The following is a 23,514-nucleotide window of genomic DNA, read 5'->3' on the forward strand; positions in this document are numbered from 1 at the left end:
GAGAAAAAAGACCATAATATCATGGGCTGATACCTTTTTCTTATAAAGGAAGATTCACTATTGGGAAAATGTTCACTATCAGAAAACAAAAAACAGTATTCATTAGCAACTGCAACCGAAATCCCAACATGTCTTTCTTAGGAATCTCTGGAAACATTCTAAAAGAATAAATACCTGTGCAGGTACCAAGTCTGATTTATATAGCACTCTAATTTTAATAGCACAGTGCCAGGCACAAGGTAGGTCCTAGAATCCATGATGAGGACTATAAAAAAGAAGAACCAGCACAGGTAACTTGCTATATCCAACATTAAAATGTATTTTAAGTGATGGTGTGGTTAAGGACAGAGATCAATGGGATAACAATTAATCCAGAAACAGGCAAACCATACATAGGAGTTTAGTATATGACCACAGTAGCAATTCAAATGTCTAAGTGAAAGATAAAATTGCCAATAAGTTAGCATTTGGAAAATAATTAAGCTAAAGTAATACCTCACTTTATACATCAAATTAAACTACAGATGGGCTAAAAAGTTAAGATATTAAAGTACTACAAGGCAACAAAATGTGCATTTTATGATCTAAAAGTTGAAAAGGTCTTTCTAAGCATGACACAAATATTTAAATTCTGAATAGCAAAATATGGCTAAAATCTCAAGACAAACAGGGTTGGTATATAATGAAGAGTTAATAATATCCTTAATATATAGAGAAGTATAAATTTGTAAGAAGTACAATAAAGAATGAGCAAATGACATGAGAAGGTAATTGACAGGAAAAAAATCCTATTTAAAGATCTTTAATTCATGAATAACTGAAGAAATAATTAAAACAGGAGTTGGGGGAAGGGAGAGATGAAGAGGCATAACAGAAGATTTTTAGGGCAATAAAACTATTTTGTATACTATAATGGTGGATGTATGTCATTATACATTTGTCAAAACCCATATAATGTACAACAATCAAGAGTGAACCTTAATGTAAACTACAGACTTTGGGTGACAATGATGTGTCAATGTAGGTTTACTGATTGTAACGAATGCACCACTCCGATAGAGATGTTGATAGCAAGGAAAGCTATACGTTTGGATGGGCAGGGGCTACAATGGGAAGTCTCTGTACTTACCATTCAATTATACTGTAAACCCAAAATTGCTCTAAAACTAAAGTCTATTTTTAAAAAATTAAAATAACAAAAGAACAATAAAAATCAAAGGTCTTTTTGTGGCTATCGAATTGGCAAAGATGAAATTTTCCCTAATAATTATAGTAGCTAGGTAGTGGGAAACAAGTTCACACTGTATTGTTAGAATTACAAATTAACATAACATTTTTGATGATAATTTGTCAATTTCCATAGAAATAAAAAATGTGTATACCCACCAACTCTGCAATTCCCAATTTGGTACTTTATCCCACAGAAATACTTGTAGAAAATGTTATAGGCAGAAAATTGTTCACCACAGCTCTGTTTATTTGTAATAGCAAATAACTAAAGACTCAAATATTCTTAATATGGTTAACAGATTATAATGTAGGGCTATTGCATTTTATGAAAAGAATGTGTCCTCATAATTCAAGAGTAAACCTGTCAAAGAAGAATTAGCAGTTCTATTTACCAACACAGGTAACAAATACATATATTGCAAAAGCATTCATATTCATAAAAAGGAATTCTTGATATTCAATACAAAGAATGCATAGATCTACGTGTTCACATTAAAAAAGTATATATATTCTATATTAATGAATATATATGTTATTGAAGCAAGTTCTGTATCAATATACATAGCTTGCTTAGTTTAAAATAAGAAACAAGGGATACACTATAGTTGTACATGAAAAAGAAGGTTTGGAAAGATTTACATCAAACTGACAACTATGATTCTCTTTCAGGAATGCTATTTTTGGAACTTAAATTATTTTACAAGGTAGAAGTATAATTTTACAATTAGAAAAATAATTACAATAGGAAAATGTTGTGGGATCACTTTTGTTAACAGTCTTGAGTCAGTATGTATTTATTTATAAATGGTTTACTTATAAACCATTTTATAATATATATAAATTTATAATAAACCAAGTCAGTTTTATTTATAAAAATAAACCATTTTTATAGTATGAGGAAAAACGGATAGTTATTGTGACAAAGCAAAAGTCACTGACTCACTCTCATTACCTTAAGATTAGATTACTGACACAGGGAAAAATTCCAAAATATAAGAGATTTAAACGTAAACTATAAAACCACCACATAAATTCTGGATAAAAACATAGATTCTTCTACAACCTAGGAATGAAGAAAATCTCCCTAACTATAACCCAGATCAAGAGACGATATTGGAAAGGCTAACAAATTTGATTACAGAAAAATTAATTAAAAAGAAAAAAAAAACTTTATCCATGACAAAAAACAGATAAAAAACAAAGGGCAAAGTAAAAAAAAAATGATGAACTGGGAAAATCTTTTCAAGTTATACCATAGCAGACAAAATGTTAATGTATCTGATATAAAGAGCTTCATAAAATAAAAAAGAAAGAACCAAACCACTGTAAAAAAAAAAGTAGAGACATGAAGGGTTGACAGGGAAAAAGTGCAAATTAAAATTGTACTGAGATATCATTTCTCACCTACTAGATTGGCAAAAATCGAAATGTTTGATAACATACTGTATTTGCATGGTTGTGGAAAAATAAGCACTCATAAATTGCTGGTGGGAATCCACAATGGTGTACTGCTATGGAGAAAACAGCAATATCTAGCAAAATTACATATATATTTATTCTTTGACCTATCAATTCCATTCCTAAGAATTTATTTCAAAGATACGGGCAAAAATACAAAAAAAACCCACTATTCCTTACACAGGGTAATTCAATACAGCAATATTTTTAACAGAAAAAAAAAAAATGAAAACAAATGTCTACCAATATGGAACTGGTTGACCAAAATAATGTTACATCTACACAATGTAATACCATGAAAGTGTACAAAAGAAAGGCGGATTCTCTCTATATACTACTTTGAAGAACTCTCTAGGATATACTGTTAAATTTAAAAAAGCAAGATAGGTTGAGTACGGTGGCTCATATCTGTAATCCCAGCGCTTTAGGAGGCCAAGGTGGGAAGATGGCTTGGAGTTCAAGAGCAGCTAGGGCAACATAGTGGGACCTTGTCTCCACAAAAAAGAAAAAAAAAAAAAAATTAGCCAGGCATGGTAGCTTGCACCTGTAGTCCTAGCTACTCAGGAGGCTGAGGTGGGAGGATCACTTGAGCCCAAGAGTTTGGGGCTGTAGTGAGCTATGACTGTGCCACTGCACTCCAGTCTGGGCAACAGAGTGAGACCTTGTCTCTAAAAAGGTAGGGAAAGTGTATATAGTATGTGTGTTTAGTTTCCTATTGCTGTAGTAAAAAATACTGCAATTTACCACCCTAAAACAACACAGATCTATTCTGTTACAGTTCTAGAGGTTAAAAATCCAGAATGGGTTTCGATGAGTCAAAATCAAGATGTTAGCAGGGCTGTGCTCTCTACGGAAGAATTCGCTTCCTTGCCTTTTCCAGCTTTTAGAAATGCATTCCTTGACTCATGGCCCCTTCTCCTCCATCTTCAAGCCAGTGGCACAGTAACTTCACATTTCTCTCCACTTTCATTAACGCATTGCCTTCTATCTCTCTGATCTCCTGCCTCCCTCTCATTATATTAGTGATTATATTAGGCTCGTTTAGACAATCTCATCCCAAGGTCCTTAACCCAATCATATCTGCATAGTTTCTTTGGTCATATAAAATAACATTTTCAGGTTCTGGGGATTAGGACATGAACATTTTAGTGAGGGTGGGGCCATGGGTCTGGGGATATTATTCATCCTACCACAGTATGCCTCCCTTTATTTAAGAAAATAAAAAATACAAATATATTTGCAATTTATTTATATTTTAAAAGGTAAAAAAGAATGAAGGTTTATTTATGGGGGAAGGAAGAAATAAAATGGAACAAATAGTGATAGAAGCTAAATTTCTCTGAAGATATCTTGTTTTATTAATTCTACTTTGGAACCATGGAAATATTTTTAAATAATTGTAAATTTAAAAAAGGTAAGTCCTTAAAATATAAAATGATGCAAGTGAACCATTAATGTTTCCAGTTTATGATATAACCAGAGTACCTTTATTGTAAGTGAAATAAAAACATGGAAAATTTTGACTGCCACAGCCCTTAGCGGGATATACTTTAAAGAAAAAAAAAACCAGCAAATAATGCTTAAAACTTTTTTCAGTAATCATATTGTTGGAGGTAGTATTGAGTTTATCTTCACACTGTTATATGTGTAATGTAGGATTAAGCATAAATTGTTAATGTTATTGAGAAATGGGATTTTTGGTATAGGAGAAAAAAGATATAGATGTGAAAATGATGAAGTTAAGTAAAGATCTTGTACTGAATTTAAACTCAAAGTATAAAAAAGAACAAATGGAACATCCTGTCTAACAGAAAGCAAGGAAGCTATCAAATACTTATATTAAGATCACAACCAAAGGACTTGGGAATCAGCTTGAGTAGGCTTTTTACTGGCCAAAGATGACACAAGTTGAACACCAAGAAGGACACAGTAACTGCAATGGACTGAAATACCTCAAATGTTTAAATTGAAAAGTTAGCTCGTAATGACACTACAAAACAAACAAAAAACAAACCTCATGGTCATCTTTGTAGAATATTAGTAAACAACTTATTATTTTGAAAACTGGTAAACGGGAAATAATCATGAGTGTATCTTGCCTTTCTTCTAAGAACTATTCCTCAGAGAAACCAAAGAGTTGATAAAAGGGGGCCTTTAATATTTTACAAATCTTAATGAAATAACATTCTAGGCAATGATCCTCAATGTCTATTTACATCACAAAAAGAGACAAGGAGATATTATATATCTCCTGATGTAAGCACACAATATCATTTCTAAAATGGTCTTCTTTAAGCCAAATCAAAACTTAACCAGTATCTGGAACAAACTACCAATGTACAGAAAAAACAAGGTCAGAGTAACATGCTAAAGAATATCAGCAAAATCCAACTTGTGATGATCTATAGGACAAATTACCCAGTTTTTTTTTCAATAAAAAATTGCAAAAAAGAAAAAAAAAGAGATAGAGGGATAATCTATAGATTAAAAGAGACTTAAGAATAAGGCAATGTTTGAACCTTGGATTCCAATTCAAGCTCTAAGCAAACAAAAGACCACTGGAGAAATATAAACATTGACAAGATATTTGAAGAATTTATATTAATAATATTGAAGGAGTTAATGTTGTTTTTCTGCAGGACTGTGGTGGTGGTATGCTGGTTATGTTTAAATAGTGAGGTCCCTGACTTTTAGAGATAGATGCTTGCAGATTAAAAAAAGCAAGTATTGATATGTGATGATGTAAGAGGGAGTGGCTTAGTGAAAAGAATCTATATTATACAAAGAAAAGGAGAATTATAAAAACCATGTAAAGTGTGGTCCCACCACAGAACTAAAAAGAGGTTAAATGTACTCAAAAGTCACTTTAAATTCCATGAAAAGAAGAGAACATATAGTTAGCTATTTCGATTTTAAATACTAAGTATTTTACAACAATATATAGGTGAAGGAAATAATTTTAGCTCTAAATCTTATGGAAACAAAGAAAGTTCTTTATTAATATTTTTGATCTGATATTAAATAAATTAAAACCTAGTCACTTAGTAGACAATGGCTATGACGTATGTTTTTCCACTTGGAATTGGAACTAAATATGAAAAATAAAAGCCATTACTGTCTTTCTTCGTGTTCTTATGCTCTTGGCATCCTAAACCTCTCAGTTTCTTGAGCCTACTAGGTCCTTTTATAACTCCTAAGTTTGCACTTGCCTTTCTGACAAAAATTATTAATATTTTTGCATGACGAATTCCTACTCATTCTTCAAGACTCAACTCAAATGTAATGCTTGTAGTGAAACTTTTCCAACCATCCCAGCATTACATTAACCGTCCACTATGATGCCAACAGCACTATGATGCCAACAGCATTATCTTTTTATGGCACTTATTTATATTGTAATTTATTAGTTTTATGGGTTTGTGTCCCTAAGGAGTAGGAGTGATGATCTTTGTCTTTCTAGCTCCTAGCACATGCACCTTCCTAAAGGGTGCTCAAAAAATATTTTCAGACTTGGACTGAACTTATTAGCAATGTACTATCTAAAAAACTATGGCTTAAAAAACTCTAAGAAGCCTTATTAATGAATCTGTCTTACTCAGAAAAGCCTTACAAAGAAAAGGTACATCATCAAATTATGTAACTCTGATCCAGTTAGTAAGATGGGAAACTCTGCTGGTCATCTAGGTTCATTAACTTTTTCAGCAATTTTTTTTTAATTTTAGTAGAGACAGGGTCTCGCTCTTCTTACTCAGGCTGGTCTCGAACTCCTGACCTCAAGCGATCCTTTCACCTCGGGCTCCCAGAGTGTTAGAATTACATGCACAGGGTACCATGTCTGGCCAATTTTTTTCTTTAAGTACTCTAAATACTTCATCTAAAGCAGTTATACTAAAGCTTTTTTATTTTTTAAGTTTTGAGAGAATGAGGTCTCACTGCGTTGCCCTGGCTGAACTCAAACCACTGGGCTCAAGCCATCCTCCCACCTGAACCTCCTGAATAGCTGGAACTACAGGCACAAGCCACCACACCTGGCTTCTTAAACTTTTTAAAAAGTCAACAAACAGCTTTTGCAGACTACCACTCCATCAGCTACTATTTGTCATGGAAAAACAAAAAAAATCTCAAAACAAATGGAGTGAATAAAATTGATATTCAGTGAAGAAAGTTTCAAATTAACTTATACACTAAAAACAAAAGAGATGGTCAAATTAAATAAATGCAAGAAATAATCAGAAACAACTTGAAGTACTGGTTTTTAAAGAACTTTTTGACAAATAGATTCTACACTATTATCAAGAACACATATATATATAAAAAAAACTGAAATCAATACTTACCCTTCTAACATGATAGAATATGATATATTTCATACATTTTTTTCATTGAAAAGAAAAGCAAACAAACAAAAACCTCCTGGTCAAGACCCACTAAAATAATTCCATGACCCCAATACTGGGTTGAGATTTAAAGGTTGATAAGCATTGTCCTATAAAATTTTTGCATATTATTAATAAACCCTAAGCTATACAGATAGCCATAATCCTATAATAAATCTGTATATAAAGTTCAGAATGAAATATGGTATCTTTAATATAACATAAAATTTATGAATAGCAAATATAGATTTTTAAAAAAATATTATTTCTGCTATCAATTAGAAAAAATGAAATGGAATCTTTGGTATCTATGAAATAAAGAATATGTTTATTAAGGTAAGTACCTTAGTCCGAGAGCTCTAAAGTATGACTCGAGGGAAAGGGTCTTGGCAGAGTACTGTTAAAAGCACTAAGATTTATATTTTAACCAACATTCTTAAGTTTTTCTTCAATTCTAAAAAAGGTTTATTTAAGAAGTTCATCTTAGTTATAAAATTGTGAGATGGCATGGCTTTAAAAATAATTTTCATGGGATGTCTACCTCAAACTCAAACTTACATCATTCTCCTTCTAACAGATTATTACTTCTAAGCTACTATACAGAAATTCTATAGCTGCCACTAAGTCACTTTTAAAAACCTATCTCTTTTTCATAGACAAATACACAAATTCTTAACAGATTTTATTTTATTAAATACTAAGGCTGAACCACATTCCCCAATAACCTACCATTAGGCAATGAAGTTCTTTCCACTATTTATATAAATTTCTTAGATTGGGTGCCACTGGATCCACATAAATATAACACACTTAACATAAAATACTTTTGCTAAAAGTTAATATTTTCAAAAGAGAGTTTTCATAAAACTATAGAGAACAAATTTAAATATAAAAGCATTCCAAAACAAAGAATACTTTTATATATCAAATAAAATTGCCATTTACTTTTTACAAGACTGCCACAGACACATGAAGTTCTGTCCAGGTTTTCTCATTGGATCTCCATGTTGACTGGATGCACTGAATGGAGAAGGCTGAGAACTGTTAGGCTGGCCCTGCACTGATACAGCTGGTGAAGGTGGCATAGGAGTGTTCTGTGAAAAAGAACAAATGTAGAGTTAGTGACATGACATTGAAAAACATTTATGTTTTATCATACAGTCTTATATGTTTGATTACATTAGTAGTTATTCATTTCTAGCATATGAAATTTACATTTTGTAATTTGAAGCTAATAGCTTAAAATTCTTTAAAAAGATAATTATTTTTATAGAAATATTTAGAAAGTCTGATTTTTATTTAATATGAAACCATAAAGGCAAGATCACATTGTTGTAACCATTATAAAATATATATTATTTAAAATTAAGATTTTTAGGTAAGAACAACACAATTATAGATATAAATGAGAAATACACTATAAATGTGCCCATTTGATTTACTTATGTTATTTTTCACAAGAACAGATTGATTGCAAATTATTATTTCTTTGCATAATTTTTTCTTTCAGATTTTCTAAAGAATATGAAACAAAATGTGGTAAAAAGCAAAGAAAATTTTAGATGATAGTTAAAAATGATGTAACCATATAAATATAAATATCAACTAATTTGCAGCAAGCTATTTAATAATTTTAGTCTTTGAAGTTGCTCAATTATATCTTTTGATATTAAAGGATTTTAATAATGGGCATAAAGTCTTTTAAATATAACCTATATTCTTTTTTCTTCTATATCATCTATTTCTCTCCACAAAACACTAATAATTACAATGTAGATTAAATTAATTTTAGGCAATATTTTCTTGTAGTACCACAAAGGAAAAAAGAACACTGAATTTCTTATAAAAATGGTAGCACATCATTTTCAAAGCATTGTCTAGAGGCAGTAAGTCAAAACTTTGGGAAAATACTGAATGTATTTGTTCATTTACAAAGTAATACAGTCATGTATCCACTTAATGATGGAGAAACGTTCTGAGAAATGCATCGTCAGGCAAGTTCATTGGTGTGTGAACAAAGAGTGTACTTACACAAACCTAAATGGTATAGCCTACTCACACCTAGGCTATATGGTAGAGCCTATTGCTCGTAGGCTACAACCCTGTACAGTATGTCACTGTACTGAACACTGAAGGCAACTGTAACACAGGGTGAAGTATCTGTATACCTAAACATAGAAAAGGTACAGTAAAAATACAGTATGATAATCTTATGGTACCACATTGTATAATATGTGGTCCTTTGTTGACAGAAATGTCATTATGTGGTGCATGATTGTATTGGGAATAGGTGGGCAAACACTAAGTTAAAATTGCTGAAAATTTCAGATTAAAAGCCGTAATAATTTTTTTAAAGAAGAGACAAAACACAAACATATAAGGCTACTATAACATAAACATGAAAGAAGGAAGAGAATAAAATGTTCAAAGAAAACATTCTTATCAGAAATGGGAAGTCATAAAAACTTCTGAGTTCTAAGCTCTGGGGAAAAATATCTACTTTGGAGATATGATGTTTCTATAATAGGTTCCCACCCTTAAGATTTTACAATCATTAGAAAACATATGCACGCATGAAAAACATTTTACGGTGAAACAGATGTCACAGATAGGATGAAGATTTTCCAGCTTGACACATCAGTACTCAAATTTTCAGTCTGACTTTTAACTAGCCACATGATCTTGGGCAACCTCTCTCATCCTCAGTTTTCTCATCCATAAAGCATAAATAATAAAATCTAACATATGAGATAATGGGAAGACTAGAGAAACTAGAGATGAAAAGCCTAGCTATAGATTCTCAATAAATGGCAACTGTTACTATATTACTATGCTAATTGAGAAGTCCAGAGGGAAACCGTATTTTGGAGGAAAGATGATGAATTCAGTTTGGGAACAGTGACAGATGAACCAACTAAAAATGTCTATCTATAAAAATTTAATGCTGTAAACAGATTTGACAATCATTCACTTGCAAATTCTTAAAGCCATAAAAACTCTGATGGAAAAAAAGCAGACAGGAGAAAAAAAGGGTTATAGAGAAAAGAAGCAAAGATAAAACAAGAATCAGTGTATTTAAAAAAAAAATTATTCAAATTGTTTCCTTGAAATGAAAATATTACATTAAAAATCGAGGAAATTCTAATAACTGGAAGTAACCAGAAGATCAGTGCTAGGCAAATACAAACACTGAAGAGTGATAAATTACAAAAATCCCAGAATTTTAATTAAAGGATAAATTTGTTGAAGGTATCAAATTCCCTCAGAATTAATCTTCTGGTTCCCTATACTACAGGTGGAGTATCCTTATCAGAAATACCTGGGAACAGAAGTATTTCAGATTTTATAACATTTACATATATATAATAACAGACCTTGGGAATGGGACCCAAGTCGGAATGTGAAAAATTCTCTTATGTTTCATATAAACCTTATATACAGAGCCTGAAGGTAATTTTATACATTTTCAATAATTTTGCTCATAAAGTTTTGACTGCAATCTGTCACATGACATCAAGCATGGAATTTTCCATTTATGGTGTCACGTTGTGCTCTAAGTGATTTTGAACACATTTTGAAACATTTATGATTTCAGATTTTTGGATTAGGGATGTTCAACCTGTATTACCACTTAAATTAGGTATTTTATTTGACTATCGAGTCCTATATTTATAAATTAAGTTTAATTTTATAAGTGATAACTTATAAATCATAGGCTTTGCTAGCCTACCCAGGGTTTTTATTTTTTTTTGGTAATTGTGGAACTCTTATTACTGTCATGTAGAAAATTTAATAAGAGGGGATCATATGGTATTTTAATCCCAAATGCTAACAATGGATGTGGCAAGGATGACTGAAGTTAATCTAAACTGCTGAATAAAAAATAAAAGACAAACTAACTAAATGCAATTTGTACATGAGTTTTTGGATCCTAATTCAAACAAGCTGTTAAAAAATTTTTTATGACAGCTGGCAAACACGAACTGAGTGTCAGGTTATATTAAGAAATTATTATTTTTTTAGGTATGCTTTGGTATTGTGGTTCTATATACCTATTTAACAGTCCTTAACTATTAGAGAAATACATACTGAAGTATTAACTGGTGAAATGAAATAATGTTTGTAATTTGATTTAAAGTACTCCAGGAAAAAAAATGATAGTGGTCAGGAATAGATCAAACCATACGTACTCACCATCAAATTGGTATTAACTGATCAACATCTATGTGCACATATAGTAGTAACATTCACTGGGTGTCGGGCAGGTGGGAGGGAGGAGGAGGGGATGGGTATATTCACACATAATGGGTACAGTGCCCACCATCTGAGGGATGGACATGCTTGAAGCTCTGACTTGGGTGGGGTAAAGGCAATATATGTAACCTAAACATCTGTACCCCCATAATATGCTGAAATAAAAAAAAAAATCAGAATGGCAAAATGTTGATAATATCTGAAGCTAGGTGATGGATACACAGGGGTCTACCGGCTCTATTTTTGTACTGTGTTGTTTTCAAAGTACTAAATTAATCATGTTTTAAGAATTAGGTCTTTTACATGAGAATGCCAATTACATTTCTTTTAGGGTATAAAAATTTACTTTTTGTGAATTGCCAGAACATTAGCCATAGCCATAACTCAAATATAAATGTAAAGTAGGTTTCTACGGCACAGTTTTTGAAATGATTGGCTCTTGAAGAATATTCTATATCCCTACTCTACTCTGCTAAGGAAGAACTGATTTTTCATATTATAGTTATTAAAATCAGAGTGGAAAGGGCACAACTTCAGTGAGTGACCAGAAATATAAAATTAATGTAGCATCTTTATTTTTGGCAAAGATATTGATCTTTTTGTTAAAAAAAGAAATTGTAATCTTGCATTCCTTTATCATCTTTTCAAGAGGAAATTACAGTTAGCCTCTGTATCTGGGATTCAATGAACCACAGATGGAAAACATTTGGGGGGAAAAAAAACTTCCACAAAAGCAAAACCGGAATTTGCCACACACCAAGAACTACACTGAATCCAAGTGAATGAAGTCATGTGTAGGCATTGTATTAGGTATTATAAATAATCTGGAGACGATTTAAAGTATATGGGAGGATGTACACAGGATATATACAAATTCTATACCATGTTATATAAGGGACCTGAGCATCCACAGATTTTGGTATCCATGGGGGTCCTCAAACCAATCCAGCAGGGATACTGAGGGACTATATAGACACAAATTCTAGATAACACTGACAATCCTTTGATATGATGCTCTAAAACCCTTACTTTCTTACTACTATTAAACTTTAAAAACCTTTGAATAAGACTAAAATTTAAACGTTTCAATCTGTGTCAGAAAAGCTACAAAGTCATAATCTATTCCCCTCAAAATAAATTCCTAGCAGTAATGAGAATACTGTGTTCAATCTTAGCTACACATTTTGAAAGCCACTTATAGAATGGAACCAGTTGAAGAGGATGAATAAACCAGACACTGTAACATCTAAAGTTGAAGTGAAGGAAATGGGAAAGTGTATTCTAAACAAAAGGTAAAGAGAGATACTTTTAAAACCTTTAAAAAGTTAAGAATTATATTTACTCTAAATGTAATGTAAAAGATTACATTTAGTCTAAACATACAGATCTTTAGAGAACAGAATTAAGACAGCAATACAAATCACTGGAAAAGAGAAGATTTTTGTGAATGTGGGCAAGTCATTTCAACTCTTAAAAATGGGAATTTTGGACAATATCTAAGATTGCTTCAGCTCTAACATTCCTTCATTTGCTTAAACTACCAAGTTTTTTCCTCTTATTAAGTATAAACCTAGATCATCAATAGAAAACCAAGCCTGTTTTATAAGAAAACATTAAAATATAAACCAAAAAATATATGTTTAGTGGTAACACCTTTCTTGGTTTTTATAACGTGCAAATCTGAGCAGTAGTACACTTAGAAAAACATCAAAATGATATTTTGGCTCTTACCTTTTATTATAAAATGATCTTTTATGACTATGATTAAATGCTGCCCCCTTGAGGCTACAGATCTACTTTCTGATGGGTTGAGTAACTTTCTCAAAGCCCTTCATCAAAGAAAGGAATGGATCAAGACAACACCAATCAATATTCAGCGTTACACAGCACCAGAATGATTCACATCCTGAATCAGGATGGGTAAGTGAGGAACGATGTATATATACCTTAAATAGGTTTATTCTTAAGTAAACTATTTTTATATCCATGAATTTGGCATGTTATCAGATTATAGGCTTAATAGATATAGGTATGTTGAACATGTGTTTTGCATGATCCTGAAAAAAAAAAAGTCTTTAGGTAAGTATTTATAATGAAGTTTGTTTCATTTTTTAATTCATTTTTATTTTTTAATATGCCCATCTAGTTTTCTGCCTCTAGCAGATATCAATTCATGAATAGTGGAAGAGGATAATAGGGCTGTTGGAAAAAGTATAAGTTAAACTTGAACTTGTAAGTATAACATTTAAAATAAGCAACTACAAATAAATCTGCTTTTGAAGAGGCATAATTTTATATTTTATAAACTGCCCAACTAAATACTACTTAAACACAAAAATCTGTGGTTATATCATTTACTTTCATGTGTATTCTTCCCTTACTTGTTGCTATATTTTTCTATAACAAAATTAATACAGCTGATTAATGGAGGCAAGAAGGAACAAAATTGAGAATAATTATAATAATGGCATTAGGAAGGATTACCTGTTGGCCTTTCTCACCAGGAATACTTCCCTGCAGTCTTTCCAGCCCTGAGAAAGGCAAGTCTAGAAATCCCTTCCTGGGATCCAAGTACCTCCTTAACATCCCTAGACACCTTGAAATGGTGTAAATAATAAGTTTTTGCTAAAAAAAAAAAAAAGTCACCTTTAAAATCCGCTTATTTCATCTACCCCTTTAAGCTACCAATTCAAATAGTAAAAAATAGTGGTGTTAAACCAAGGTCTAAAATGTAATTTTAAAGAGTATATAAAGATATTTAAAGAATCTGGTCAAAAAAAATGGATTTCTATTAATTAGCAGTCTCTTAAAGGAGGCCCAACAGACTATCCCTTCCAAAGAAACTTACTATGCTACCTTGAACAGTTCATTCTTTTTTGTCTGTTCCAAATATCTAGCCCCTATAAGTACTTCATCTTATAAAGATAAAGTACGCTTGCACCATTAAGTGCCCAAATACATAGCAGACACTGTGCTAAGTGCTATACTTAAGAGCCCTGATTTTTGAATCTCATTCTCATAGACCTCATGCATATGACATTTCTTTTTCCTTGCAGTTTTTAATTTCTACCTGACAACCACATACTAATTTTAGAAATAAATAATGTAGTTATTTTAAATAAACTACTTTCTTTGGGAGAATATCTAGAAGTTTAATACAGATTTTTCAGGTTAGGAACAAAATGTATTTGTTTCATGGCTTGGATCACCTGCATATATGTCCAGTGTTTTAAGAGTTTCAGTAATAACGTCATAAAATTATAATTTAATAGTGCTAACATCCTATAACACAATAGCTCAAATAATCAATAAGTTAGATTAAAAAAGGGGGGCTTTATAGAACTTTACAGAGGGATCTTTTAGAATAATGGAGAAAAAAAGGTTAATGTGTTAAGAGCATGAGTTGTGGTTTCAGATACATCCAGGTTTCTGTCCTGGTACCACCTCATATTAATTGGTAACCTTGGATGAGCTATTTTAGCATCTTGAGTCCTCATCTCTAAAATGGTGATAACGATTTTTACCTAATAGGGTTGTTGTGAGGATTAAATGAGAAACTGATTTAGTACAAAGTCCCTAGCACATTTCCTAATCTTAGTATTATTGTTAATTCTTTGTTATTGTGATATCATTATTGACTATCATCATACTAGAAGATTAAGGGCACAAAAAATGAGGGTTGATGAAACAATTCCACAGTAATGGAGTTTTTCTCTAATTTGGCTTGGTCTACTATACTATTTTATATTCTAAACGACTCTCAGAGGGAAAAAAGGTATATAATCAAGATGAACTAGGAAATTATTAAATATAAGGAAAAAGGTAAGAGCCAACTTATTAAATATCTACTATGTACTAGACATTGCGCTATTTTTTAAAAAATGTGTTTAAGTGAAAAACTTGTGAAAGCTTGTTTGAATAAAAATGATTAAGTATTTTCCACCAATAACTCAGTATTATTGCCATGTATTTAACATCCACGAAAGAATACACAACTTAGTTACTCTGAAATAGAGCTAGACAATACAAACATAGAAATTAAAATCCCATTATGTCCCAGAGAAGCACTGTCCAACTTTATCCATTCATATGAAGAAAGACATATATTAGTAAAAAAGAATTGTTCTGAAGCAAGGGAAAACTTCCTTTTCTTCTTCTATCTTCCATTTTGCTGTCTCAGCACGGCGCTTCCCTCCTACCCCCCAGCCCCCGCCAAACACACACTAGATTTGGTACTAATGCCAACAACTGCCATAGATCTGCTGTCATCACTACAGCATAGAGAAGAAACCCAAGCCAAAATTTTGTTAGCAGAGTTGAGAATAGCCAAAAGGTTCTGGCTATGCAGGAATTAGGAAAAACAGAGTGAAAGACAAGTGATCCAGGACATAGGTGGTTATCAACTTAAATGAACCTATGATTTCAGTGGAAATAGCATATAAGACTGTCCTTAAAATTTCTACAAGCTGATAGGTCCCTCAATTCAATAGCACTGATCCTAGAAATACTTTTATTTATTAAGGCATGCAGAGATGGGATATTAGGCATTAAAAAGGGAATAGCAGAAACATGACAGTAAAGGAGTAAGAAACACAAAAGAATATCAGAATACCTGAAACGAACTGAAATTATAATAATACCTTTTTAAGACTAAAGGAAACTAGCTCAATACATAAATTTAACAAGAACATACTTAATAAAGTTGTTATGGGATTCATCCTTATTATAAAAGTACTGTTAAACACTGTGTGTTTAACAAAATCAAATACAGAGATCCCCATTTGGAGCACTCTTAGGAACCCCTCCACCACCACCCACAGTAAACTCAAAAAGGAGACTAAGATACATTTTTTAAATTCTCTAAAAGCTGTTAGATTAGCAGCTGCTTCTCTCCTTTGGGAGGTCTACAAAATTACTAATTTGGGTCTATAACAAAACTGAAAGATTCTTTAAACCATGTGCTACAAGTGGAAACTGTTTACTATTACAAAATATTATAAAACCAGAAAAAAACGAGGACAGCTTGAGTCCAAGTGAGCTGATACAGTAACTTTTCAAGATGAGACATGGAAAAACAGTGCATTTCCCCCTAAAATCATATTTACAGATCAGAATTTTTATAAGAGAAATTGTGATAGAATGACTTACCTGTGGGACCACATTCTGTATGTACGTTGGTGGATGCTGCTGCTTTTGCTGAACAGCACTTTCTATTGCTACTTTAGCTACAGTGCTTGGATCTGCTCCTGCTGGCACAGCAACCATTGTTGCACTGCAACCAGCATTGTTGGGGTCACTGATTGTAACAATTCTAACTCCTACTTTATTTGGAATTCCTGTGACTGTTTCCCTATCATTATCCTCTGCTGGCCTCTTTACAGTCTTGCATTCTGCTGTGCCATTTGTAGACCGAATGTCAGATGATAGGGCAGGAGAATGGGACACTCTTGATCCTGAGTGGGGAACTGCTATGATTTGATGCCCCTGTATAACAGAGGTTGTAGAATGTGGTGAGACAACTACACTTGGGCGTTGCTGAGGCACATCTGAATTCAAACTTGAAACTAGAGGTCCATTAGGCAAATCAGTACCACTAAATTGCTGTGTTGCCACATTTGAAACCTCCTGTATACTGCTCACAGATGATGAACCACCCAAAGTTAATACAGGTCCATTAGAAATTCTTTCTAGTTGATCACCTTTGGCAGTATCTTGCTGAGTGACATCTAAAGTCCCTTGTGGTTCCACTGGAGATATCTCACCATTTCCCACATGATTGGAAGTTTTGTGATTTGGAATGTTTTTGCTTAAATGGGCACCATCTCCTTTATCAAAATCACAGATTCCATTAACTAGGGGTTTTTTCAAATCACTTTTGATATCCTGCAAATCCATTTGTTCTGAGTTCTGTTTTCCAGATGCTCCATTTTCACCTAATTCTAATGATGGCCCATTACTGATTAGTGAGCACTGATTAGCCTCACTTTGAATTTTCCCTGAGTTTGAAGGAGGTAGACTTGAGTCACTGTACTTTCTCCCATTTAATAGGCTTCCCACCTGCATTTCATTTTCCTTTGTATCCCCATTGCTGGTGTTTGTGGATCCTCGTCGGCAGGATGGGTTCTCCATGACTTCAATTTTACGTTCATGAACATGTAAACCTGTTGCTTCCTTTGCTTCCTCCTCCTTTTGGCAAATTATTTTATCACCTTTGAATGGGGGAGTAGCAGTAGTACATGATGATTGTCCAGCTGGAGACACTTGAGTGGCTGGAAGCGCTTGCACATGAAGTCCAACTCCTGTCTGCGTTCCGCTCATGGTAATTCCTGCTGGAGCAATGAGCTGAGTTGTATTTCCCTGACTCACAGTTGCAGTTGCAAAACTTGTATTTGGCACAACTGTTATGGTTACCTGGTTGCCAGAAGTCCCTTGGAAAATGGTTGCTGGGCTATTTGAGATCAGTGGGCCTGGCAATATTTGTAAGTTCGAGATAGGCATGGTTTGTACTCCCCCTGTGGGTGGCATTGCACTTTGGACCAACTGAACATTTTGCTGACCAACCAATAGGGGCTGAGCTGGAGTTTGTCCTTGCACTCCAAAACCTGCTGCTTGGTTATTGGCCACCTGATAGACCACCTGAGGGCTAGGAGCTCTTGCATTATTAGGGGGAGGAATCTGTGGAGCTGGGAGAATAAGCTTACCACCTGGTGTTGAAGGACCACGCTTTGGGAGCAGCAGCTGTTTTATCAGACTTGACTCACCAGAAGCAGACTGACCAACTCCTGCATTTGTTTGCTGAGGTTGAACTTGCATCTGTACTTGTTGTGGCTGCTGAACTTGTACTTGTACCTGTTGTGGTGGGGGTGCTGGTGAATGCTGCTGCTGTTGCTGCCTTTTCACAGATAGCATTTGACTGACAGTAGGAGGTGGTCCCTGTGATTGAGGGGTGGAAGAAGATGAGATGGCAGTAGGGACTTGGTTAGCTGGGGCAGGTGAGGGTGAAGAAGATGGAGTTATGTTTGGTTGTCCAGTTAGCTGGACTGTTTGACCAGCTGGAAGAGCTGCTGGATTAGCAAGAACAATTTGGTGAATGGCTGGTGCATAAGTTTGACCTTGTTGAGCTGGCTGGCTTACAATCACTACACTTTGTTGGGCTGGCTGCTGTGGTTGTTGAATAGGCTGCTGTACCACTGTTGATGAAACTTGCTGAGAAGGGAGAGGTTTTGGTGCAATGTTCTGAAACCCCACCCTTGAGGGCTGTGGACTTGGGACACCAGCAATGGTAACCATTTGTCCTGCAGCTACCTGAAAATTCTGTACTGAAGTTGCTGAAACAATATTTGATGCAGAAGTTGTTACATACTGTGGGGGTGCTATGATAACAGTGTCTTGTGGCTGGCTGCCAGCTGATGTCTGTTGAGATGAAGTTTGCACAGGTTGGGGTGATGTGGTGATCAACTGTTGACCCTGTGAAACTGTAGAAGTACATGCTGGTATGTTCTGTACTCTGCCAAATATATGACTCTGTGGGACAGCTTGTTGAATTACTGTAACAGGAGTGCCTGAAGGTATCTGTCCTGGTACCACTGTGTGTAATGAAGATTGTTGTGGAATTACAGATGGATGGTGAAGTAATGTCTGAGAATTCACAACTGTAACAGGCTGTGGTCCTGTACTATGATTCTGAACCACGGAACTCTGTGAAGGTCCTCCTCCAACAGCAATACTAACAGGAACTGCTGTCTGGGGCATAGAATTCTGGATGACTGTAGCCTTAACAACTTCACAAGGAATTGGAGCTTTATTTTGAATGACAGTCACTGGAGCATTTTGCTGCTGGTGGGTATGAACTGAAGGATTTGGTGGAATTCTTGAAACAGTCTGTGCCACAGTATGAACACCTTGTACTGGAAAAGACATTTGTGTTGCAGTCAAATTTGAAGATTGGTTGGTAACAGGAGTCCTCTGAAAATGGTTTCCTACAGTTTGTGGTCCATGAGGAATTCCTGAAAATATGGGGAAAAGGTCAAAATTCCAAATGAAATGACTAGAAAAACAAGGAAAACTTATACATTTAAAATGTATATAGTATACATTTTTAATTCAGTTTTATTATTAATATTTAAAATAATAAAAATGAGTACCTGCAGGTGAAGGAGTCGGAGATACATCAGGAACAGAATCAACACGAACAACAGGAGTAGAAACTGGTTGTTGCTGATAGTACATCTGAATGGGAAGTGGTATAGCCCTCCGTTTTACTCCTACCACATGAATATGTGCTTGACCATTGTTACTGGAATCCTCCACTCTCTTCACTGTATGATTTGGAAAGACCGTCCTGTAAAGCACACATATACTTAGTATGTTTTGATAACTATCACACTAGCAAAAAACACTGACTTCTAACAATGTGTACACGAACAATGGCATTATATTTACTGCTACTTATGTATGAATCAGTATGAGTCATAAAATTTATAAAGTTATATTCTACAAGGGTAGGAAGCAAAGAAAGAAATACAGAAAATTAATCCGCCAATTTAAAAAAATCATTATTTATTAAACAGTATTGTTGGGTTTTAAACAATGCCACCCATGTATAACTAACAAAAGATACCTATTTTATGAACTTTGCAAAATATCAAAAAGCCTTGATATTTGAAGAGTATTAATTATAGACTATTATTCAAGATTTAAAAGGCCTAAAGTCACATCTTTAACATATAAAAGTAGGTAGGAAAAAAAGTAAACTTAGTTTCTTTTCTTTCTTTGGTAAAACTCATGTTTCAACACAAACACCAGATGTGATTTCCAAAACTGTCTTTTATTTATATTTCCACTGCACCATAACCTATTCATATGAAATTTCTATTAGTAGAGATATTTAAAACTAGTTAGATAATTTGGTATTTTCTCTAAAGAGCAAAAGGTGCCGTAAGTGGCAAATGAACTTTATGCAAGGAACTATGGATCCTACCTAAGACATTTATAAAATCCAGTTGACGTTAGGATTCCACCACGCGCTAGTTTACTGCAAGTTGAGAGGTATTCAGAATACATTTCTGCTCGAGAAACAGAACAATCTGGATTTACTTCAAAATGAGCATTTAGCCTAAAAGGAGAAAAATTAAGCATTATGCAATATAGTATAGGAAAGACTATATTTCAGTATAATAAAGCCATTTGTAGACCATGTGTGATAAACTAATAATTATACCTATTAATCAAATTTCACTATCTCATATGATAATAGCAAAAATAATGCTAGGTTTTAGATTAAATCAAAATAGATTACTGAATCATGCTTATTTACTATTAAAAATATCATTAACAACAAATATAAAAACTGTTTATATTCCAGCAAGAGCAGGGATGGTCTGCTGGCAACAAATATTCTATAAGAAATAGTTTTATTCAGTGAATATCTACTTGGGTTGCTGTCTCGTAATAATCATAATATAAAAGAAGTTCCCAATTATGAGCTGTTTGCATTAGAGTAGAGAAAAATGGCAGAAACACTGAACTACCGTTAAATTTTTCTTGGCTCTTGGATCAAATTCTTTCAGAAAAACTTACCCAAGCTTTTCAACTACTCCCCAAAACAATGACACTTCCATGCTGCACACTCCCATTCCCCCATTTCAAAACACTTCCATTTGCTAATCCATTACAAACTAATTCAAATTTCAGTTTCCCTTTTTCTTATAGTGACTTCCACCTATAAATTAGGATTGAAGACCCAGTTACTCTTACAGAACTCTTTCCAGAACTCACTATATATAATAGGCCAACTTAACAGCTGTTTCTTATAAACTGAATCAAATAATTACAATAAAATAATTATAAAATGATTCTCTTCCCCTTTCTAAGAACTGGCAGAAATGTGCAACTGGGACTTAGAAGACCAAATCTATGCTTTACACACACAAATTTTACAGTGTTGTGGTATAATCCTCTTTCCAACTTTCGTAATCCTCTCTGTACTGAGATTTCAAAAGACTACATATAATAATCTTCAATTTGGTTACAAGGCAGAAGACAAACATTTCCAAATATTATTGGAAGAGATTCCTGAAGTACAAGGGGCCAACATGTAAAAATATAGAAGGTAAGGAAAAAGCAAATAATTAGAGATATTTAAAACCATAAACCTAATTTAAGCAAAGTAGAAAAGTCTGGAGAAAACTGTCATAGGAAAAGATATGAAAACACCAAAACATGAAACACAGAGCGACAAGAGCATCAAATGGGTGACAAATAATGTTAGAGAATGGGAGAAAAGGGATCAAGGAAAGAAATTTTTATAAGTGAGATTCATCAGAAAGTAATCTTATACTTCCATCTGTTACTCTTCTAAAGAATTTAAGTTAAACTTTGTAAATAATGTCAAGGCAACTATTCATAGCAAATGAAATCTAACATTTGTTTTTTCAGAAAGTGGCTGAGATGATTATTCAATCTTCTCAAGAAAAGATTACTGTCAAGTTGCTTATTTTAAGGTAGACACGCTGGTTATTTACCATTTGATTAATTTCCCCTTACTACTCACACACACAAAATTAACTATCAATGAATAAGGTTTGCTTTAGATGGAAAAGAAGGGATATTTAACAACGAAACCTGGTTTTATTTTCTTAAAGTCAGTCCAATTCAATTTTAACAAAACATTAATTTTAGAAGAACAAATTTTATAATCCAACAAACCTTACTTTCTACAAAGTAATTTTTAACACACATTTTACTTTGAAAAGAAATTACATGGTGTAATTTAATGAAATTCTAGTCATGCCATTTTAATTCCAAAAATTCTGAAGAATATTTTTCTTTCAGATTGTTCCAATATACAGGTGAAGTGATTTTACATTGTCCTTTCTTTCTTTTTTTTTTTTTTTTTGAGACAGAGGCTCACTCTGTTGCCCTGGCTAGAGTGAGTGCCGTGGCGTTAGCCTAGCTCACGGCAACCTCAAACTCCTGGGCTCAAGTGATCCTACTACCCCAGCCTCCAGAGTAGCTGGGACTACAGGCATGCGTCACAATGCCCGGCTAATTTTTTCTATATATTTTTAGTTGGCCGATTAATTTCTTTCTAATTTTGGTAGAGGCGGGGTCTCACTCTTTCTCAGGCTGGTCTCGAACTCCTGAGCTCAAACAATCTGCCCGCCTCAGCCTCCCAGAGAGCTAGGATTACAGGCGTGAGCCACTGCGCCCGGCCACATTGTCCTTTCTTTGTATAAGTGATATTCTACTCTAACTAAAAAGAAACGTGGAATAAAACATTCTGGATGACTATTGAATACATTTCCTTTTTTCCTTTTGCTTTATTCTTCCCAAGGATAAAGCCTTAATAGAAATAAACCACTTACCACTGACAAGCAAACTTCTCACTATCTATTTCCACTATTCCTGGAGGTGGAGCAACATGCTGTGCTACAACTGCTCTGGAAGCTAAAGAAAAAAATACATTAGCTACATCATTTTTGAAAACTTAGTCACTATATGCCATTTAGTTCATGGATACTGAACCAATTAATATTCACAATGAGTATCTTTTAAAAAGGTGTATAAACATATGTAAATACATAAATTTGAAAAGCAAACTAATGTATAATGGAGCACATATCATACCAGGCACTGTCTTAGAGGCTTCATATAAACTATTTTGTTTAACCTCACAATCATTCAAATGATAACAATATGGATAATTTAGCTAATATAAACTCTATTTTTCCCATGGGCCAGACACTGAACTAAATACTTTACATATACTATCTTACTTAATTCTTCTGTGAGATATTAATAGATGCAGATAAGTAAAAATCAAAGTGATTAAAATAACTAGCCCAGGGGTCACACAGTTCAATATATAAGTAAATAAGCATCTTTCAGTTTAGTTACAGAAGCAGAATACATCAGAAATTTCAACTTCACTTCTGAATTTAGAAGATTATTAATCTTAACTCTATTAGTGGCATATATAAAAATTTTTGGAATACAATGAACAAAAGCTGACTAATTTAAAGTCCTACATTCACAATAGAATTTTCATAGATTATTTTTATGGGGAGAAAAAAAAAAGAGGGATCTGTTGTAATAATAATTTTGAAGTATATTTTTTGTCCTGAAAAAAAGCAACATGATTGTATAAAAATGTACTAGCTATTAATCTTAAAACACAACTAATTTCTAAGATTTC

The 23,514-nt window shown here is 33.5% G+C and overlaps 1 protein-coding gene across 1 annotated transcript in view; it reads right to left on the reverse strand.

The window, feature by feature from the left end:
• ARID2 (AT rich interactive domain 2 (ARID, RFX-like)) overlaps nt 1–23,514 on the reverse strand; it is a 174,049-nt gene that overhangs the window by 25,320 nt on the left and 125,215 nt on the right. Inside the window, exons 11-15 of the mRNA XM_012638389.1 lie at nt 22,685–22,766; nt 20,299–20,433; nt 19,463–19,659; nt 16,467–19,324; nt 8,010–8,158 (exon numbers count right to left, since the gene is read on the reverse strand). Coding sequence (XP_012493843.1) covers nt 8,010–8,158; nt 16,467–19,324; nt 19,463–19,659; nt 20,299–20,433; nt 22,685–22,766 — 3,421 coding nt within the window. The remainder of the gene's footprint in view (nt 1–8,009; nt 8,159–16,466; nt 19,325–19,462; nt 19,660–20,298; nt 20,434–22,684; nt 22,767–23,514) is intronic.

Source organism: Propithecus coquereli, unplaced genomic scaffold, assembly GCF_000956105.1.
Source record: "Propithecus coquereli isolate 6110/MARCELLA unplaced genomic scaffold, Pcoq_1.0 Scaffold13, whole genome shotgun sequence".
NCBI lineage: Eukaryota > Metazoa > Chordata > Mammalia > Primates > Indriidae > Propithecus > Propithecus coquereli.